The sequence below is a fragment of the Rhagoletis zephyria genome, unplaced genomic scaffold (genome assembly GCF_001687245.7).
Source record: "Rhagoletis zephyria isolate East Lansing unplaced genomic scaffold, Rhagoletis_zephyria_1.1 Rzeph_scaffold_01026, whole genome shotgun sequence".
In the NCBI taxonomy this organism is placed as follows: domain Eukaryota; kingdom Metazoa; phylum Arthropoda; class Insecta; order Diptera; family Tephritidae; genus Rhagoletis; species Rhagoletis zephyria.
This window is the reverse complement of record NW_016158110.1, coordinates 113,201-132,190: the sequence shown is the minus strand read 5'-3', so window position 1 is coordinate 132,190 and position 18,990 is coordinate 113,201. Positions and strand designations below refer to the sequence as shown.

The following is an 18,990-nucleotide window of genomic DNA, read 5'->3' as shown; positions in this document are numbered from 1 at the left end:
TTTTCAGCTAGCTCAGCGCTGTTAAGCTAGCTGAACAATCTTAAATTTTTTTTTTTTAATTTTCGAAATACATATATGCTGGAAATAGGTGTCTTTTAGGTGTTCTTAAACGCCACGTAAACCTAGCTGACCCACACATTTTTGCGAATTTCTCGGAAACCAATGAAGCTACTAAATTGGTTTTAGTGGCGTTGAAGAACACCTAAAAGACACCAGCTGACTGGTGTAGTGCATGCCTGAGCCTACATATGTATGCTCATATGTATGTATGTGCAAATTAACCTACAATAAAAGGACTTTTCAGACTGACTGATTCTCAATACACTAAAACAAAAACCAATACACATAAAAATCGCTGTACAAATTTCCCTTCAATTTTAAGGCAGTAAAACAGGGAGCTTAAGTTAACATCAACCGAGGGCATATGTTGAAAAGGGATGCAAAATCACATATACACAAAAGACACGATGTAGCGACAGTCTACAACTACCCAGCCAGCAAGGAAATGTACATTTTACGAACATTATGTTTTACGAGGGATTCTCGAGCGGCGAAAGCTTTGAGAAAGGCTCGTAAACTATAAAACAAAAAAAAAGTAAAAGAAAGAGGATTGTAGTAATTTGTCAGCACAAGAAAAAATTTTCATTGTTAGAAATTTTTCTGGAACCACAATATTTTATAATATATAATATTCGCATAGGCATGCTTTTTCGATCGGTTTACGACTTTTCGTAGGCGCTGGACAATTTCAAGCGAAAAAGTACTCGAAATCGAATCGTAAACGGCTATCATAAACGACTATTTAGCCGGTTTTTCTTCGAGAAAATATCCAGTTGAGAGCTCGTTTACGATGACATTGCTGGCTGGGTAATAAATAGCTTAAAATTTTGATGAATACTTTTTGAAGTTTGATTAAGTTTTGTGAACTTCGTGCAATTTTTTTAATTTTTATTTCTGTGGTTTCTGTTATAGACCGCAATATATTTTAAATGAAAACTCTTAAAAATAAATATAAAAAACATAAGTTGCCACCTATTTACAAAGATAAATTCAATGTATGAAATAGGTAAAATCAGTTACTACAATATGAATATCAATCAAAATAGCTTTGAAAAAACTGTATTTTAAACTACATGTGGGAGAGTTGCCACTTGTTTTGAGAACGTAAATCAACTTTAATTAAGAAAATAAGATAATTTAAATATGTATCGCAATATGAGTGTCAGATAAAAAAGGATTAAAAAGGTTTTAATAATAACACTGTACAGCACTCGGTTGGGTATTGGACCAAACCAACTTTTTTTAAGACATTGAGTCATAAGTAAAAAAGTAATTTCTCCGTTTTTCGAATCGCCGAACGGCGATTGTATTTTTATGAGAAGCTGTTTTTCAAGGCAGAAACACACTCGGAGATTTGTCATTGCCTGCCGAGGGGCGAGCGCTGTTAAGAAAAAACCTTTTTTCTATATCTTTTTTTGGATTGTTGCTTTGACCAGGGCTTGAACCAAGGCTCTGCGGAGTGGAAGCGCGCACAAAGGCTTGAATTAAAGGAATTAGATAATTTGAATATGTATATTTGGGTGTCACACGAAAAAGGTTTAACAAGGTTTTAGTATGAAAATATTTTTAATATTCATTATTTTGCCATCTGTTTAAAAAGCTGAACTTATTTAAATTAAATTATACAAAAATTAACTGTATGAAATATTAAAATATGGGTGTTAAACGAAAGAGTATTAGGAAATATTTTTCTTGAACATTAAGAATATTAAAAAGGGCTGCCACCTGTTTAAAAGATGGGTAGCACTTCAAATGGGTTTAAAATTCAATCAAATAAAATCAAAAGGAATGTACAGTTTTTAACCTGAATATGTTCTTATTAATATCGCGTTTAAGTTTAGCGGCTGTGGCTCCGACACAGCCCGCAGGTTAAGACGAAGGCGCTGGACTGATTCTTTTTTGTTTGCTTGCAAGGTGGTACGGTCGAATGTACTTGTAAATAATAATAACGGTTGTCTTTAAATAAAATACAAATGGAGGGTCCAGGAACTATATTGAAATCTATTTTCATGTTGTTTCGGGTGTATTTCGTGATTTACAACCATACAAAAGTGGTAATTTGGATCGTTGCCAATTGTTATAAGCTACTCGGCAAGGTGTAAAAAATGCGCATAAAAGTATGCTACGCAAAGGAATATGTGACGCGGAAAGTTAAAGTGGGTTCCGGTTCGATACTCAGTTTTCGAAGAAGCGACCTCTCAGTGTACGAGTGGCTTTCAGCCGATTTGTAAAATGTCGGTTTTATCTACTTTTTGATCATATACAGTGACTCAAACAATTGACCACATGTTGGTTCCCTATAAACATTTTGGCGAACGTTCGAAATTTTCCTTCGATATCCAATATGAATATCGAACTGGGAACGAACTCATAACCAACCTTAGTTTTCCAACGTTCATAGGGTATTGGAAATGCATTCGAGATGGGTTCGGAAAAAAATAAAAACCATAGTAACAAGAGAGGAAGTGAAATCCAGCTCATTTTCGAATGGAAATATAATGCAATCACTCTCTCTAATTAAATTTTCAATTCGCTAATGGGCTGGTTTTCGAATTCATAACGAAGGAAAAATTCATTGGATAACGAAGGTTCCGCTTTGCTTAAGAATGGCCTAGTTCTCGAATCGAATACCACATTCGTTATCAAAGGTGAGACTTGAAAAAAATGTTAGTTTTCAAANGCTGCTGTTACTAAGGAATTATAGAATGTACGAGTATACAAATGACCAAAGTGACGCGGAAAGCGATTGTCACACTCCTGGCGAGACGACTTCCTCCCGTTAACGCCATTCGTGACGCATTCATTATCACAGTCGATACTTACTTTTATTGGCAGCTTTGTATGCAAATGCAAACACGCACGCATTAATTAAAAAAAAATTTTTAAAGGTGTAAGGAAGAAAGAAAGAAAAAAAGNTTTTTTTTTTTTAATATTTGTAATGTATTTCTAGGTAAATTTTTTTGTAATTGACCTATAAAACTACCGTTCAAGCTTTAACCAAAAACATATAAATATCAGTTTCACACTTTATACAAAATTAGGGAATATTGAAAAAATTTTCATCAAAATTTCAACTTTTTAATCCAAATATTTAGAACATTTTTGGGTATGAAGCTTTATACAATTTTAGTCTAATGAAGTGCCAGTGCGCGTTGATTTTTGAGAATTTTTTTTTGCGATCGCTTTTGCGGTTTTTTTTTTTTATATAAGAAGTTCAAAACAAAAAAAAAAAAATCTCAAAAAGCAGGGGGATTTTTTAGCCGTTTGAAGCTTGCACTTCCTCAGATTAAAATTGTATAAGCTATAAAACTGCATACCCAAAAATGGTCTAAAGATTCAGATGTGATTTATACAGTTTTGGGTAAATTTTGGACAGTATTATAAAAAAGAAATTGCTCGAAAAACATTACAAATATTAAAAAAAAAAACAATACGTGATCATTTGTTAGCTCGAAAAACATTACGAGTATTTAAAAAAAAAAATCAACACGTGGTCATTTGTTTGAGTCACTGTATTTCCTCTTAATAACGAAATTTCGTCAGTTAAATGATTTTAGCTATTTACAGCTTTCGGCGGCAAAAAAGTAAAAAAACTTTTCAAATATGGAATAAATCATAGTGGTAAATGTCCAGGTTTTTAATTAGAGGAATCTGAAAACGCATATCGCCATCATTAGTGTCGTATATAATTATTTTTCAGATTTTTTTTTTGCATATTACATTAGTTTTTTCTTAGATTCACCGCCATATCCTAAAAATACGGAATTTGCCGCCATCTTTAAAACAGAATTTATTTCGTCGACATTTTCATTACAAATACATATCCATGCATATCGTTACCTTAATAAAGAAAGGCCGTACGCAAAATTTGTGTGCTTTTACAGAGTATTTATAGCTACAAAACTAAAAAAAAAATTTAGTTTTTAAGTTGGGAATTTCTTCAAAACACTGCAACCAATTTATTGACGTAGTTGTTGTTTTTAAATTTTATTAGGCCTTTAGTGAGTAATCTATCGACCTTCGGACAAAGCTGAATTTCGAAAAAAAATTAGTTAGGTGTTTTCTATATTAACGTAACGACGATATGCAGATTTATAATTTGTTAAGAAAACTAACAAAGCTAATGAATGAACATAAGAAAACGCCGTGACATTTACATATACATACAAGCAAAGGCAGGCATGTGTGTAAAAGCTTCCATTAATGCATATAAGAAAGTTCATTGAAGCATCAAACGCTATGACGTCTATAATCGATGTCTTTACAGATTCACAAGTAGTATATACACAGATTTGTATATGCATATGCAAAAGCAAATTGAGCAAAAAAAAAACAACTAACAGCAAGTAGAAAAAAGAGCAAAGCGTTTGGTAGAAAGGATATTTCGTGTGCATGTATATATGGTGTCCATGGGTGTACTATGTGAAATAGTGTTAAGGTGAGGTAGTGTAAAGAAGTACATAACTATAAATCGAACACACTAAAAAGAGGCAACACTAAAACTAGCACTTTTTGCTGCGCGCGTTTGGGATGCGAGGCGATTTTTCTAAGCGGATTGCGGCGATGGCTGCTGTTACTAAGGACTTATAGAATGTACGAGTATACAAATGACCAAAGTGACGCGGAAAGCGATTGTCACACTCCTGGCGAGACGACTTCCTCCCGTTAACGCCATTCGTGACGCATTCATTATCACAGTCGATACTTACTTTTATTGGCAGCTTTGTATGCAAATGCAAACACGCACGCATTAATTAAAAAAAAATTTTTAAAGGTGTAAGGAAGAAAGAAAGAAAAAAAGAAAAGAGACCACAAATAATATAACCACCGAAAATACAACTGAATAAAACCTCAATTTGAATATTATTCAATTGTTTTTGGTTTATGTTTTTGAGGTGCAGACTTTTGTTGTGTGCTTCTTTTTTGTTGCTGTTGCTGTGATGGTATTGAATTAAAGTTATTGTTTTTTGTCTTATCTTAATTTGGATTTAGCTTGATGCAGTTTTTATGTTCAGATTATGTACCTATATGCAACTGAAAAAAGCGGCGACAAAGTGCAAATTTATGAAAAATAATGATCGCTTAATTATACTTTATTTACACAGATACATATTTGAAATAAAATTTTATTTCAGCGAAGCATAAGCAAAATCTCGATAATGATAGATACGAGTACGGAAATTAATTTNATTTACACAGATACATATTTGAAATAAAATTTTATTTCAGCGAAGCATAATTAAAATCTCGATAATGATAGATACGAGTACGGAAATTAATTTTTTTTTCAAAATTATCTTAATTGTAGGCCGAATAGTATTTCTGTAAAGTAAAAATTTGAAACTTGACAATTTTAAATTTGTCCACATATCCATTTATATACATATGTATTCGTAATTATTAAGTGCTGTTCTCATCATAATAAAAGTGCGGCTAAACGATGCAACGTAAGTGTGTTTTCTACGCATTTTGCCGTCAAAATGCGAAACTTTCCCGTTAGCCAGAAAGTCCTTTTTGCAGATGTGAAGAAATCACTTTCGGAAATAAAAAAGGCAAGGTGTAACCGCAACTGAAATTACGCAAATTGCTTTCGAGAAATAATTTACACTTGCTCGTGCTACACTAGCAATTTCCATTTTTGCNCTATATTAACGTAACGACGATATGCAGATTTATAATTTGTTAAGAAAACTAACAAAGCTAATGAATGAACATAAGAAAACGCCGTGACATTTACATATACATACAAGCAAAGGCAGGCATGTGTGTAAAAGCTTCCATTAATGCATATAAGAAAGTTCATTGAAGCATCAAACGCTATGACGTCTATAATCGATGTCTTTACAGATTCACAAGTAGTATATACACAGATTTGTATATGCATATGCAAAAGCAAATTGAGCAAAAAAAAAACAACTAACAGCAAGTAGAAAAAAGAGCAAAGCGTTTGGTAGAAAGGATATTTCGTGTGCATGTATATATGGTGTCCATGGGTGTACTATGTGAAATAGTGTTGAGGTGAGGTAGTGTAAAGAAGTACATAACTATAAATCGAACACACTAAAAAGAGGCAACACTAAAACTAGCACTTTTTGCTGCGCGCGTTTGGGATGCGAGGCGATTTTTCTAAGCGGATTGCGGCGATGGCTGCTGTTACTAAGGACTTATAGAATGTACGAGTATACAAATGACCAAAGTGACGCGGAAAGCGATTGTCACACTCCTGGCGAGACGACTTCCTCCCGTTAACGCCATTCGTGACGCATTCATTATCACAGTCGATACTTACTTTTATTGGCAGCTTTGTATGCAAATGCAAACACGCGCGCATTAATTAAAAAAAAAAATGTTTTCAGGTGTAAGGAAGAAAGAAAGAAAAAAAGAGACCACAAATAATATAACCACCGAAAATACAACTGAATAAAACCTCAATTTGAATATTATTCAATTGTTTTTGGTTTATGTTTTTGAGGTGCAGACTTTTGTTGTGTGCTTCTTTTTTGTTGCTGTTGCTGTGATGGTATTGAATTAAAGTTATTGTTTTTTGTCTTATCTTAATTTGGATTTAGCTTGATGCAGTTTTTATGTTCAGATTATGTACCTATATGCAACTGAAAAAAGCGGCGACAAAGTGCAAATTTATGAAAAATAATGATCGCTTAATTATACTTTATTTACACAGATACATATTTGAAATAAAATTTTATTTCAGCGAAGCATAAGCAAAATCTCGATAATGATAGATACGAGTACGGAAATTAATTTTTTTTTTTTCAAAATTATCTTAATTGTAGGCCGAATAGTATTTCTGTAAAGTAAAAATTTGAAACTTGACAATTTTAAATTTGTCCACATATCCATTTATATACATATGTATTCGTAATTATTAAGTGCTGTTCTCATCATAATAAAAGTGCGGCTAAACGATGCAACGTAAGTGTGTTTTCTACGCATTTTGCCGTCAAAATGCGAAACTTTCCCGTTAGCCAGAAAGTCCTTTTTGCAGATGTGAAGAAATCACTTTCGGAAATAAAAAAGGCAAGGTGTAACCGCAACTGAAATTACGCAAATTGCTTTCGAGAAATAATTTACACTTGCTCGTGCTACACTAGCAATTTCCATTTTTGCTGCAAGTGCTGTCAAACCAATCGAGTGTTGCCGTGTCACGTGATTTTAGGCGAACTTGTATAAAATTACAAAAATGTTGCATCACACACATATAAAAATTACTTGTAATCAATTTATTCTCCTGATATGAACTATTTAAATATGAAAGCAGTCGACAGTTTGTGGCCATACAAAGTGCTACTTTTTGGCCTTGTTTTTATACTTTCGTAAAATAGGACTCTTTAGGTAAAAAAAAAACCGTGAAATATTTCCAGAATGTCACTTTTAGGTGAAAAAATTGGAAATTCTTGCCGAAGAAATACTAAACAAAAAGCCTGCCTCCAAAGAAAACCCTTATCAACCATAAAAAAAAAACAATAAAAGCAAAGATGCCATAGGAGAAATGGAAGCCAGTAGATATTAAACTTTCAGAAACCCTCAGAAGTGGACACGGATCCGAATGCACCTGTGTTGGTATTTAATAGAGAAGGGTGCTTCAGTGGGTTAATAATCATCAACTACAGTTCCTCTCTGAATGGGTAAAAGAGCAGTTAGAGATTTACAGGGCCTTTGACAGGGGCATCCCTTGAAATAGTAGATGGTGGCGCCGTTCCGACGACACTAAAAGCTTTTTCCGCGCTGAGAAACAGCGAAAACAGAATCCAGTCGTTACGATGCCAGGGTCTTGATAGTGGAATAGTTAGCAAAAGATGAGTGGGTCAGAACTACACTAGCCGACCATTGAAAGTATTTTTCTTTACAATTTGTGCCCTGCATGAACCGAAATTTTGAACTCTCCGCTTACAACATACCGTTTTGCACACGAACTTGTTGAAGCGAGAGTTGTGTTTATGCTGAAGACAGGTAAAAGCAGCCCGAAAGAGTTCAGGCCCTTCAGTTTGATCTCAATTACCTAAAAACATACAGAAAGCTTGAGAGTAAAAATTCCGAATTTCTTGGTTCTTTTAATTCCATTCACGTAAATTCAAACCTCTATCGAAATCGCTTGGTTTCTAAACTAATATATGTAATTCCACGTCCTCCAATATCTACTTGCCAATGAAACATTTTTGCAATAAAATAGACGATTATGTGACAAGGAACTCAGAACCAACTGCAAAACCAGTTAATTTGTGTAAATATAGTGAAGCATAATGTACACGCTTCTTCGTTAAAACTCTCTCGAAAAGATTTTAGAATTATCACTGGCATGCTAACAGGTCACCAGCCATTAACGACTGAAGCAATCAAAATGGGAGCTATCGGCATTAAAATGGACAGGAAGTGTTGGAGCATCTTCTATACTTATAGCAAGCATTGTCAAAACCTCGATTGGATTTCTTAAGGACTTGTTAATTCGAGAAGTTAGAAGACAACACAACTTGAAATCATTACTAAAATTCTCAAAATGCGTTGATAGCCAGAAAACTGTCTACTTGAACTTAAAAAAAATCGAAAGCCATCTGGTATCACTAGGAACCAAGTGGTCTATATCCATGGCCCCGGGTTACTTCATCTCACCTGGTCGATGGCCATCAATTTATCTCATCTTGAACGCCGTGCAAAAGACTACATTAACTCGATGAACCATGCCAATTTCGTACTAACTCAGCGCTGTGAAAAAATGATCCTATCAGCTTTTTCAGACATACCATCCTAACACAGGCGCGCTTAATTTTGTGCCGTATTTTGAGCTGTTAGACAATGGGTACTACCATTAGTAAACACACCAAATTGTTAAAGCCGAAAATCATCTTCATCAACATATTCTGATTAGGTGTACCGCAGCACTTATGAAAACAACACGTCTGAAAATCTGTAATCGATCTATAATCAGAGTGTCCAGATTGGGTGATTAAGCGCCAAATTGGCGATTTTTTGTGGGATGCTTGCGCGCAAAAATTTAGAAAATCGCTTTGGGCGATTTTTTTCCTTCAAAAAAAATTTTTTGGGCGCTATCATTTTGCCCACGAAACCGCACTTAATGCCAAATGTGCGCAACCAAGGAACTAGTTTGGGTAAGTTACACATTTTCTTCGAGTGCGGTTAAGAAATAAAAGATACTGATACTTTGTATTATTATATTTAGGATGTCACCAAATATCAAGATCGAATAGAATATACATATGTATAACAACAATACAACAAGTAATTTTTAGCAAAAAAACTTGCTTAAAAATATATATATATATCTATATATATTTCATGATCCAATGATCGGATCTAAACCAGATTAGTATGGGACTACCTCTGGGACACTACCTTTCCGATGCAAAAAGAATTATTGAAATCGGTTGACGTTGTCCAAAGTTATGCGGTAACATACATAAAAAAAAAATATTCCGACGAACTGAAAACCTCCTTTTTTGGAAGTCGGTTGAAAAGAAATGATTCAGGCACTACGTATAAATGATTTTGAGGAAATTGTGGATATAGCTCATCTCGCCTTATTATAGCTTTGCACTTTATTTTTAATCAATTAATAATGAATTTATTAATTGCGCAGACCTATGTTTTAAAAGTATACGCAAAATTGTTGGTTATAAGTTATTTGTGTTATTTATTATTGCCCTGAAGGTATTATATTCTTTTTGCTTTAAAAAAAACTATTCCATAACAAGGTGTAATTTTGAAAAAAATAAATAAAAAATTGTTATGTCGATTTCATGCGATTTTTTTTAAAGAAATTGCGCTTTTTTATTTAAACAATCTGGACACCCTGTCTATAATTCAGAAATGGAGAATGCGTTGCGGGTAAATATTAACATTATAAATAAATAAATAAATATTCGGTGCTTACACTTTTGCTAAGTGCTTGGCCGAGCATCTTCACTAAATTGTGATTGACCTTATAACATAAATGGAGAGACCTGCAATTTTATGCCGCACCGGAACGTCAAATGAATTTTATGAGAAGCTTTTTCAGGGCGGAATTACACTCGGAGGTTTGTCATTGCCTACCGGGGGCGTCCGCTCGGAGCAAGGATAGAAGCCAGGTCCTACGAAGTGGTAGTATGTGGTACCTCTAACCACTTGGCTACAGCACTACGCTAAGTACACTAAAATACCACAATAACACAAATTGAACGGTTTCAGAATACTATTCCAATAGTTCATTACACTTTTACAAGCACCTCAAATTTTAGCAAAATGTGAATAAATTTTTCCGAAGGCATGTATACCCACTGAAATATTGGCGCTTTAACCATAAAAGGTATAGATATGAAATTCTTTTGCTTTTCATTTTTCTTACACTTTCATTTTCTTCTTCACGTTCAATTGCTCTCATTGTGATCGTTCGCCTTCGGGCTTGCTCTTCTAAATAATCACAAAATAGTCAGCGATTTTTTCACATGCGCGCATTTAACAGAATTTTCCTTTCTAAGTTATCACAATTAGCATAATTTAACGAAAGCAGTAATAATTATGCACCCAAATTGAGTTAGTGCAGATTAGGCACGAACTTTTTGAATTCGTGAATAAACACTGTTATCTGTGTATGTTTAACAGTCAACGTTATCGGCAGGAATGTTTGTTCTGCTGCACTTGAAAGTGTGAGAGGGTTGGTTGTGGCGGTGAGGTGAATCATGGGGCCCAGGCCCATAAAATTTTCAGAACGCCTATTTCTCCTATTGCGAGAATTTTGAAGAATATTTTCTTTTATTATTTCGGCTTTTAAATGATCGAAGATGATTGCAAAAAAATTAATATCATCGAATGGATATGCAAAGAGAGCAATTTCAGTTGCCATAGATTGGTGAGAAAACGCAATTTCTCTCTTCGTTACTGAAGCACTGAGCATAAAAAATATTTAAACAAATAATAGAGAAAAAACTGAAATGTATGCGCATATATAAGCAGCAGAAATATTTATATGCAAAATTGCAATGTGTGCAAAAGCGGAGAATCGAATAAAAAGTCGAATAAACAGACGTTGTGAATGAATGTGGCAACTTACCGTAAATTCACCGGTGACCGCATCAAAGCCCACATGCACGGTATGCTCGAAATTAGTGGGATATGAAATATTCGGCTTGGAGTCTGTATGCGAGGGCTTTGAGCCTTTTATCTTATTCTTCAGTGTCTTTTTCTTGCGATCGGGATCATCGGGTTCTGCGTACGGCCGTGTAATAAGTAAATGAAAAGTGATTGAATGTTCGAAAGCTTTCCACTAGGCAAATAACATTCGCACTTACCTTTGGGCAATGGACGCATGTCGACGGGTGGGCCATCGCCGCCGCCGCTACCACCGCCAACACCAACACTTGTATTTAGGCCGCCACCGCCAACTCGATCTCCACCACGGTTGCTGGTCAAACGCACGGGCGGCGCTGGCGGTTTGTCCTCTTCACTGGACATTTTTCGTGATTGTTGTAGGGAGTAGTTGTCGACGTCGTCGTCGTCGTCGCCGAGGAGGTGATGATGATGTTGCTGCTCTTGCTCTTGTTGTTGGCACGCGATAAATTGCCGTAGCGAACAGTTGCGGTTAGGCGGACGTACGATAGCAAACTGAGGCGCGTCGGTGACCGGTAAGCGCTCAACTGCGGCAGCTGAAAGAAGAAAATATATGGGTAAGAATGGAAATACGAGTATAACTACATATGTACAATAACTAGTAATTAGAGCAAGTTGATTTGTTTTGTTTTGTTGTTGAGTAATGCATTTTTTTATTGCTGAAGGTTTTGAGACAGAATGGCGATTGCTGTTCGACTTGCAGAGTTTTTTTCCCCATTCAGTCGACAGTTAGAACGCTGATAACACACGGTGGTCGCAGCGATCGCACACGTCATTGAAATTCGCACTTAAAGAGCGTTTGTCATATTTTTTTTTGCAAACAAGGCAATGAAACTGGGGCAACAACAATATGAGACCGAAAGCAAAAAGAGACACTATGATGATGGCGCGTGAAAACGAAGAACGCTGATGAATTATTAAATAATAAAATATATGGCACTCAGATTAGAGACTTTATGGACACATAAGCACACAGTCACAAGGAATATGATGTTATACAATAATATTTTGTGTTATCTGATGCCTTTACATTTTTGTTTGCCAAGTTTTTTTTTGCTTATTCTTTTCTCTGTTGCTGTAAAAAAAACTGCTACGAGAAATTTGGGCAATTATGTTGAGCCCCTTCTTGGTATCAGCAAGTGATAAAGAACACAATGGCCACAATAAAAGCAATAAAACACAACACGCCGAACAAGAGAAGATGCCGAAGAAAAGGCTGAAAACGATAGAAAGTTAGAGATTCGAATAACTCTACACGATCTGTAATCTCCATGGGCGCGCCAGCGGCAGCAACTAAAATAGCAAAACAAGCGGGAGTACTCGCGACGGCGGCAACGACAACGTAGACGGCAGCAAAAAATGTCAATAACTTTGCTGTCGCAAGACATTCCTCGATGTTATTCTTCCGGTTGGCTTTGAAAATGACGGGAAATCCACATACATATCTACATGTATGGTATAAACACATATGCACACAAACAGGCGTATTCATTCAACCAAACATGTACGCGTGCAAAAATACAATAAATAAATAAACGAAGAAAATTTAAAAAAAGAAAAAGAAGCGAATTTGAATGCGCGCAATGCAACGGCAGACGGCAACGGTGGGGTCTTGTAACCGGCGGGCGGCATGGGCCAGAAGATCAACGGTGGCAAGCGCGTAGGTGACAAGAGCGAGTGCCCCATAAATTCTTTAAGAACACTATATTTACTAGATAAACAGAATACGTGTACGTATACATATGTATATTAGGGTGGTCCAAAATACACAGAAAAGTTCACTTTTTGGAATTTTCACGCTGCCACCCCCGAACCGAATATTGAAAATAAAGAGACTCGGTATTTTTTAGTTTGAAATCGGTTAATATCACTGGTTTACAGCAAAAATGTTCTATGCATACCACTTTTCAATTGCCATTTAGAATTGCTCGGTGATTCCGAAAATCGCGTTAATTTTTTCTCTATGGATACGTTTTTGAGAGGTTTTAAATTTACCGTTAATCATCAATCAAATAAAATTTGTGTGAATTATTTGTTGTTCTTCCACCACATTTTTCATTAGAAACGGCCTCAAGCTCAATAAAATTGTTGAATATTTGTTTGCCCGAATAATAATATTACCTTTCCAAAATCCTCAAAAAATAAAACTATGATGCATTTTTAATTTTAAAATTTTACTAACAACTAATTCATTTATTCTACATAAGTTATCCTAGAATAGGTGTAGTAAATTTTAGTATAATAACACTCTACAGCACTCGGCTGGGTATTGGACCAAACCAACTTTTTTTGTAGAGATTGAGTCATAAGTAAACAAAGTAATTCCTCCGTTTTTCGAAGTTAGCCTCCGAAATCGAGACATTCAAATTTCGAAATTGGACCTTTGGTAAAAAATTATTTTTAATTATCTCCTGTAAAAAGCAAAAAAAGTATAAATAAAGATGTAGTCCGCCTTTTGCTCTTATTTATATGGTAATAAATGGTATACGTTTTTTTGTGAAAGCTTATATTACAGGTGCTATAACGGGTCAAAGGTCAGATCTTCGAAAAATTAAAAACTTAATATTTCAGAAAATTTTTAACTGATTTAAAAAAAAAATTGTACCGTTGTAAAGGTGATTTAACCCCTTCCTTGTAATATGCATATTTGTATACTTCGTATATAAAAATTTGAGAAAAAATACCTTTTTTTTGTATAATATTTTAAACAAAAAAATTACTAACCGATTTAAAAAAAAAGTGGTATAGTTGTAAAGGCGACTAAACCTCCTTTCTTCATATATGCATATTTGTATACTTCGCGAATAAAAATTTGAGAAAAAACCCTTAAAAGGAAAAAATAACCTTTTCATTAAAAAATATTTTAAACAAAAGAATTACTCACCGATTTTTAAAAAATCTGCATCGTTGTTAAGGCGATCAAACCCCCTTTCATCTAATATGCATATTTGTATACTTGTATGAAAAATTTTGAGAAAAAACACCTAAAAGGAAAAAATACCAATTTTTTTTTATAAAAAAGATTACAGAAAAATTACTAATTAAAAATACAATTAAATGCCGTATTTAAATAAAACAAATAATTATAAGTTCTAGTTCACCCACAGCCCTGTTAAAAATAAAGCAAAAGTATATGTAACAGAAGTGTAAGACATATAAAAATATAAAAACACAATGGTTTTTGACTTTCTACATAACAGGTTACATATAAAAATTAAAGGTAATTTTCTGTTTTATTTAAATAAAGTATTCAATTGTATTACTAATTAGAAGTTTTTTGCTTAAAATATTTTTTATAAGAAAAAAGTGATATTTTTTCCTTTTAAGTGTTCTAAAATTTTTATACACGAAGTATACAAATATGCATACCAGAAGAAAGAGGGTTTAATCGCCTTTAAAACGATACCAATTGTTTAAAAATCGGTTGGTAATTTTACAGGTCTATTCTGCGCTGGTAATAAAGTCTGTAACCGGTAAATAAAGTTCCTGTCAATTTTTAAACCCTTTTCGCATTCTCTGTACTCTGGTAACCGGTAAATTTTGTTACCATCTCATAAGCTGGTAACAAAGTATTGCCCCGTGAAATATGCAATGCCAGAATTTGCACAATTCTTCATAGCTGAATTGCTGAATATTTCAACTGCATTACCAACGAACCTAGAATCGCGGTGACAAGAACTGGTAACATTTTTTGGTAATAAAATTTTCCGGTTACAAATGTAAATGAGGTTTTTCTCAAATTTTTATATACGAAGTATACAAATATGCATTCCAGAAGAAAGGGGTTTAGTCGCCTTCACAGCGATACAAGTTTTTAAAAATCGGTTAGTATTTTTTTGTCTAAAATATTTTTTTTTTTTATAAAAAAAGGTATTTTTTTCTTTAAATGCGTTTTTTTTTGAATTTTTATATATGAAGTATACAAATATGCATATCAGAAGAAAGGCGGTTTAATCGCCTTAACAACGATAATACAACTTTTTTTTCGGTTAGTAATTTGTTTGTTTAAATTTTTTTTATAAAAAAGGTATTTTTTCCTTTAAATGTGTTTTTTTCTCAAATTTTTATATACGAATTATACAAATATGTATTTCAGAAGAAAGATCTTTAATCGCCTTTACAGCGATCCAAGTTTTTAAAAATTGGTTATCATTTTTTGTGTAAAATATTTTTTTTTTATAAAAACAAGGTATTTTTTCTTTAAATGTGTTTTTTTCTCAAATTTTTATATACGAATTATACAAATATGTATTTCAGAAGAAAGATCTTTAATCGCCTTTACAGCGATCCAAGTTTTTAAAAATTGGTTATCATTTTTTGTGTAAAATATTTTTTTTTTATAAAAACAAGGTATTTTTTTCTTAAAATGTGTTTTTATTTTATTTTTATGTATGAAGTATACAAATATGCATATCGAAAGAAAGGGGGTTTAATCACCTTTACAACGATATAAATTTTTTTAAAGATCAGTTCAAAATTGTTTGCAATATAAGCAATATAAGGAGGCTAACTTCGAAAAACGGAGAAATCACTGTTTTACCTATGACTCAATCTCTTAAAAAAAAATTGGTTTCGTCCAATACCCAGATAAAAAGTGAATTTTGTCGTACAGTGTAAAGTATAAGCTCCAAGTTGCTAAAAAATAGCGTTTATTTTTGGAATTTTTTCACGCATTTTCTTCCATACAAAGTAAATTCATTTCCACATGGCATTTTTTAAATGGAACAAATTTTTTTGTCACTTCAATGCCTAGCAACTTAAAATTTACAATTTATCATACTAGAATTTAATGGGATACAAAACTGCACACTCTAAAAAATTTGATTAACAAGTTTAAAACTTAGATGCTATTTTGCAGAATTTTTCAGAGTTTCAGATGTGAATTTATATGGTTTTTGTGAGATAATGAGCCGCACTTTTATAATTTTTTATAAAAAAGGAAAAATTTGTTCAAATCTCTCGACCCCATATATTTTTCTGTATGTGTGTATGTAAGAGATAAGATTATCGTATACGAAAATATAGTTAGTAAAATTTAAAAATTAAGTAACCATCATANTTTCAGAGTTTCAGATGTGAATTTATATGGTTTTTGTGAGATAATGAGCCACACTTTTATAATTTTTTATAAAAAAGGAAAAATTTGTTCAAATCTCTCGACCCTATATATTTTTCTGTATGTGTGTATGTATGTAAGAGATAAGATTATCGTTTACGAAAAAATAGTTAGTAAAATTTAAAAATTAAGTAACCATCATAGTACGGATCTCCTTATTTTTGATGATCTTCTGTTCTAGGGGCTGACTGGAAAAAAATCTAGAACCAGCCTAATGAAAATGCTGTATATGTAGTATAAATTGTGCCTNAGTACGGATCTCCTTATTTTTGATGATCTTCTGTTCTAGGGGCTGACTGGAAAAAAATCTAGAACCAGCCTAATGAAAATGCTGTATATGTAGTATAAATTGTGCCTATTTGCATCGCTATTCAGTGGATAGGTGGAAGGTAAGAGAGAGAGAGAAAGAAAGAGAAATGTCAATGATTTCAGTAGTTTCGGCAGCCAAAAAAATACAAAAACTAAAAAGTTAACATCAACCCACGCGGCTAAAAATAAGTGAGGGCGCAAACAAAAAAGTCTGAAATCAAATAAGATACGATATGTACATACATACATATGTATATAGAAGCAGCATTGTCTACATCAGAAATTGAAGAGTCCCAACGAATCGAAGTGGTTTGGAGCGGAGGTGAAGACAGAGATGGTAACGGTGATGCTGACGGTAACAGCAGCGAATAATGAGAAAAACATATAAAAAATAAGCCGCGAAATCAATGTTGCCAGATTCACCCATTTAACTGTTTTTACAGTTTTTTAGACAAGCTTACATTTGTTTAAACTACCTCCTAGTAGAAATTAAAGTTTTTTAGAAGTTTACGATTTGAACGAATAAATTAAAATATCTCTTTCGGTTTTTTGTAAGTAAATTTTTATGATAAAAGGAGACAATGAATTCCCTAATTGGAAACCAATAGTTTCAGCTGTCCATTGCAATGTTTTCCCAAATCAATGTGAATGAAGCAAGAAACAAACAGCAGTCTCTGGTATTTTATTTTACTTTGAAGGAATCTTATTTTGTTATTTATGTTTAATGAAATAAAAAAAAAAAAACTTAATTTTTTAAACTCTTTTCGTTATTTGAAGGTTACAGTTTTTTGGTCGAAAATACCAGTTTTTTCTGGAAATTTACTGTTTTTTGAAAAAGACATCTGGCAACACTGCGCGTAAGATACAATCACAACACACACGTCTGACTGCCTGTCAATTGATGAACCACAAAAAAAACACTGAAAAAGAATTAAAAAAAGTTAAATACGCAAACAAACAGAAATTGCGTAGGCCTACTAAAACCGAATCGCATAGATGAAATATTAAATGAATTAGAATTTGTATTGATTTATGCATAGTTCAAGCAAGTACATACATACATATGTGCTCATATTTAGATAATTATATATGTATGTACATATGTAATAATAATCGTTTTAGGGCCGCAATAACTCTGCCATTTTCAAGTTTCTGTGAGGCATACTTAGTGCAGATCAAAACGTTAAGAAGTCAGACAGATGACAATATTGTGAAATAAGCGAGCCGCGGGGTCGTGGGTTCGAATCCCACGACCAGCAAAATATGTGATAAGCTCTTTTAGTTCCTTCAACTATTACTTTTATTTTTTAATGCAGTTATAGTTGTTGTGGACTTTTTTAGTAAAAATTAAGCTAAATTAACTTGAAGTAATACTGCGAAATAAAACAAACTAAAATTAAATATAATAAAACAAAATTTTGGGAAATTGCTTGGACCTGGGTGCTACTGAGTATCGAAGTATCGATATGGTACGCATCGTATCAAAATTCGCGCCGCTATCGCGGGCACCAAACTAATTTTGCTTTTCCACATAGATTTTGAGAATTTGCATTATTTGGATAGAATGCAGTTATTTCCTGCGGAGTTGCTACAGATCAACACTTTGGTCTGTCTATGTTATTAGTGAGATGTTACGGAATTCTAAATGGTATTATCAATTGTTCTTAAACTATCATTCAGTGTGGTCAACTGTTTATCGTTAACATATTTATTTGCGCAGTTACATATATATTAAAATATCTATCGATACCGTTATCTATACATTAGGGAAGGGGAATATAAATATGTATGTATATATCACGACGGTGTTCGGTCAAATATTTCTCGTTGTTAATATATCCTCTTTTATCGGCAATGACGAAATAAATAGGGAAAGTACCAAGAATTCCTCGTCTATAAGCTACGGGTAGGTATCCAAACCAGAATTGTTTCCATAACGAGGGCTTATATTCAAAACTGTCTACCTGCGATTTTCATTAAAACTAGTTTGTGATATTGTGAGAGCTTAATTTTGATATCAACAAATCATTTTTGTGAAAATTGACGATAGGGAGCATTGAATATAAGCCCAGGCAAGGCTCTTCTGAATTTTAGAATTATCACATTATGCCATAGACAGATTAAATCATAGATAGTAGCAAGTGGTCAGTTAACCAACGATTACACCCCCCTATGAATACTACGTTCAGCTCGTCCTACACCAATGCCTCCACAAGGTAGTTTCTAGGCTGCAACGCCACTCGGATTGCTCTGAAAGCTTGGCTTCTGCTCTTCGATAAACTCGGAGCTACTGGGTTGGAGTGTCTGCCTTGCACCTTGAGCCTTCAGACTGCATCGTTATTCAGATGGTACCTGCTTCTCCGCTTGTATACGCTTCTAGGTTC

General features: G+C 33.7%; 1 protein-coding gene across 4 annotated transcripts in view; it reads right to left on the bottom strand.

Moving 5' to 3' along the window:
* The window catches only part of Pak (serine/threonine-protein kinase PAK 3-like protein), a 48,947-nt gene that overhangs the window by 11,044 nt on the left and 18,913 nt on the right, over positions 1-18,990 (bottom strand). For all 4 annotated transcript variants that reach the window (XM_017615507.1, XM_017615508.1, XM_017615506.1 and 1 more), the window contains 2 exons: positions 11,364-11,717; positions 11,126-11,280 (listed from right to left, as the gene is read on the bottom strand). In XM_017615507.1, the coding sequence (XP_017470996.1) occupies positions 11,126-11,280; positions 11,364-11,526 (318 nt within the window). In that variant the 5' untranslated portion in view covers positions 11,527-11,717. The remainder of the gene's footprint in view (positions 1-11,125; positions 11,281-11,363; positions 11,718-18,990) is intronic.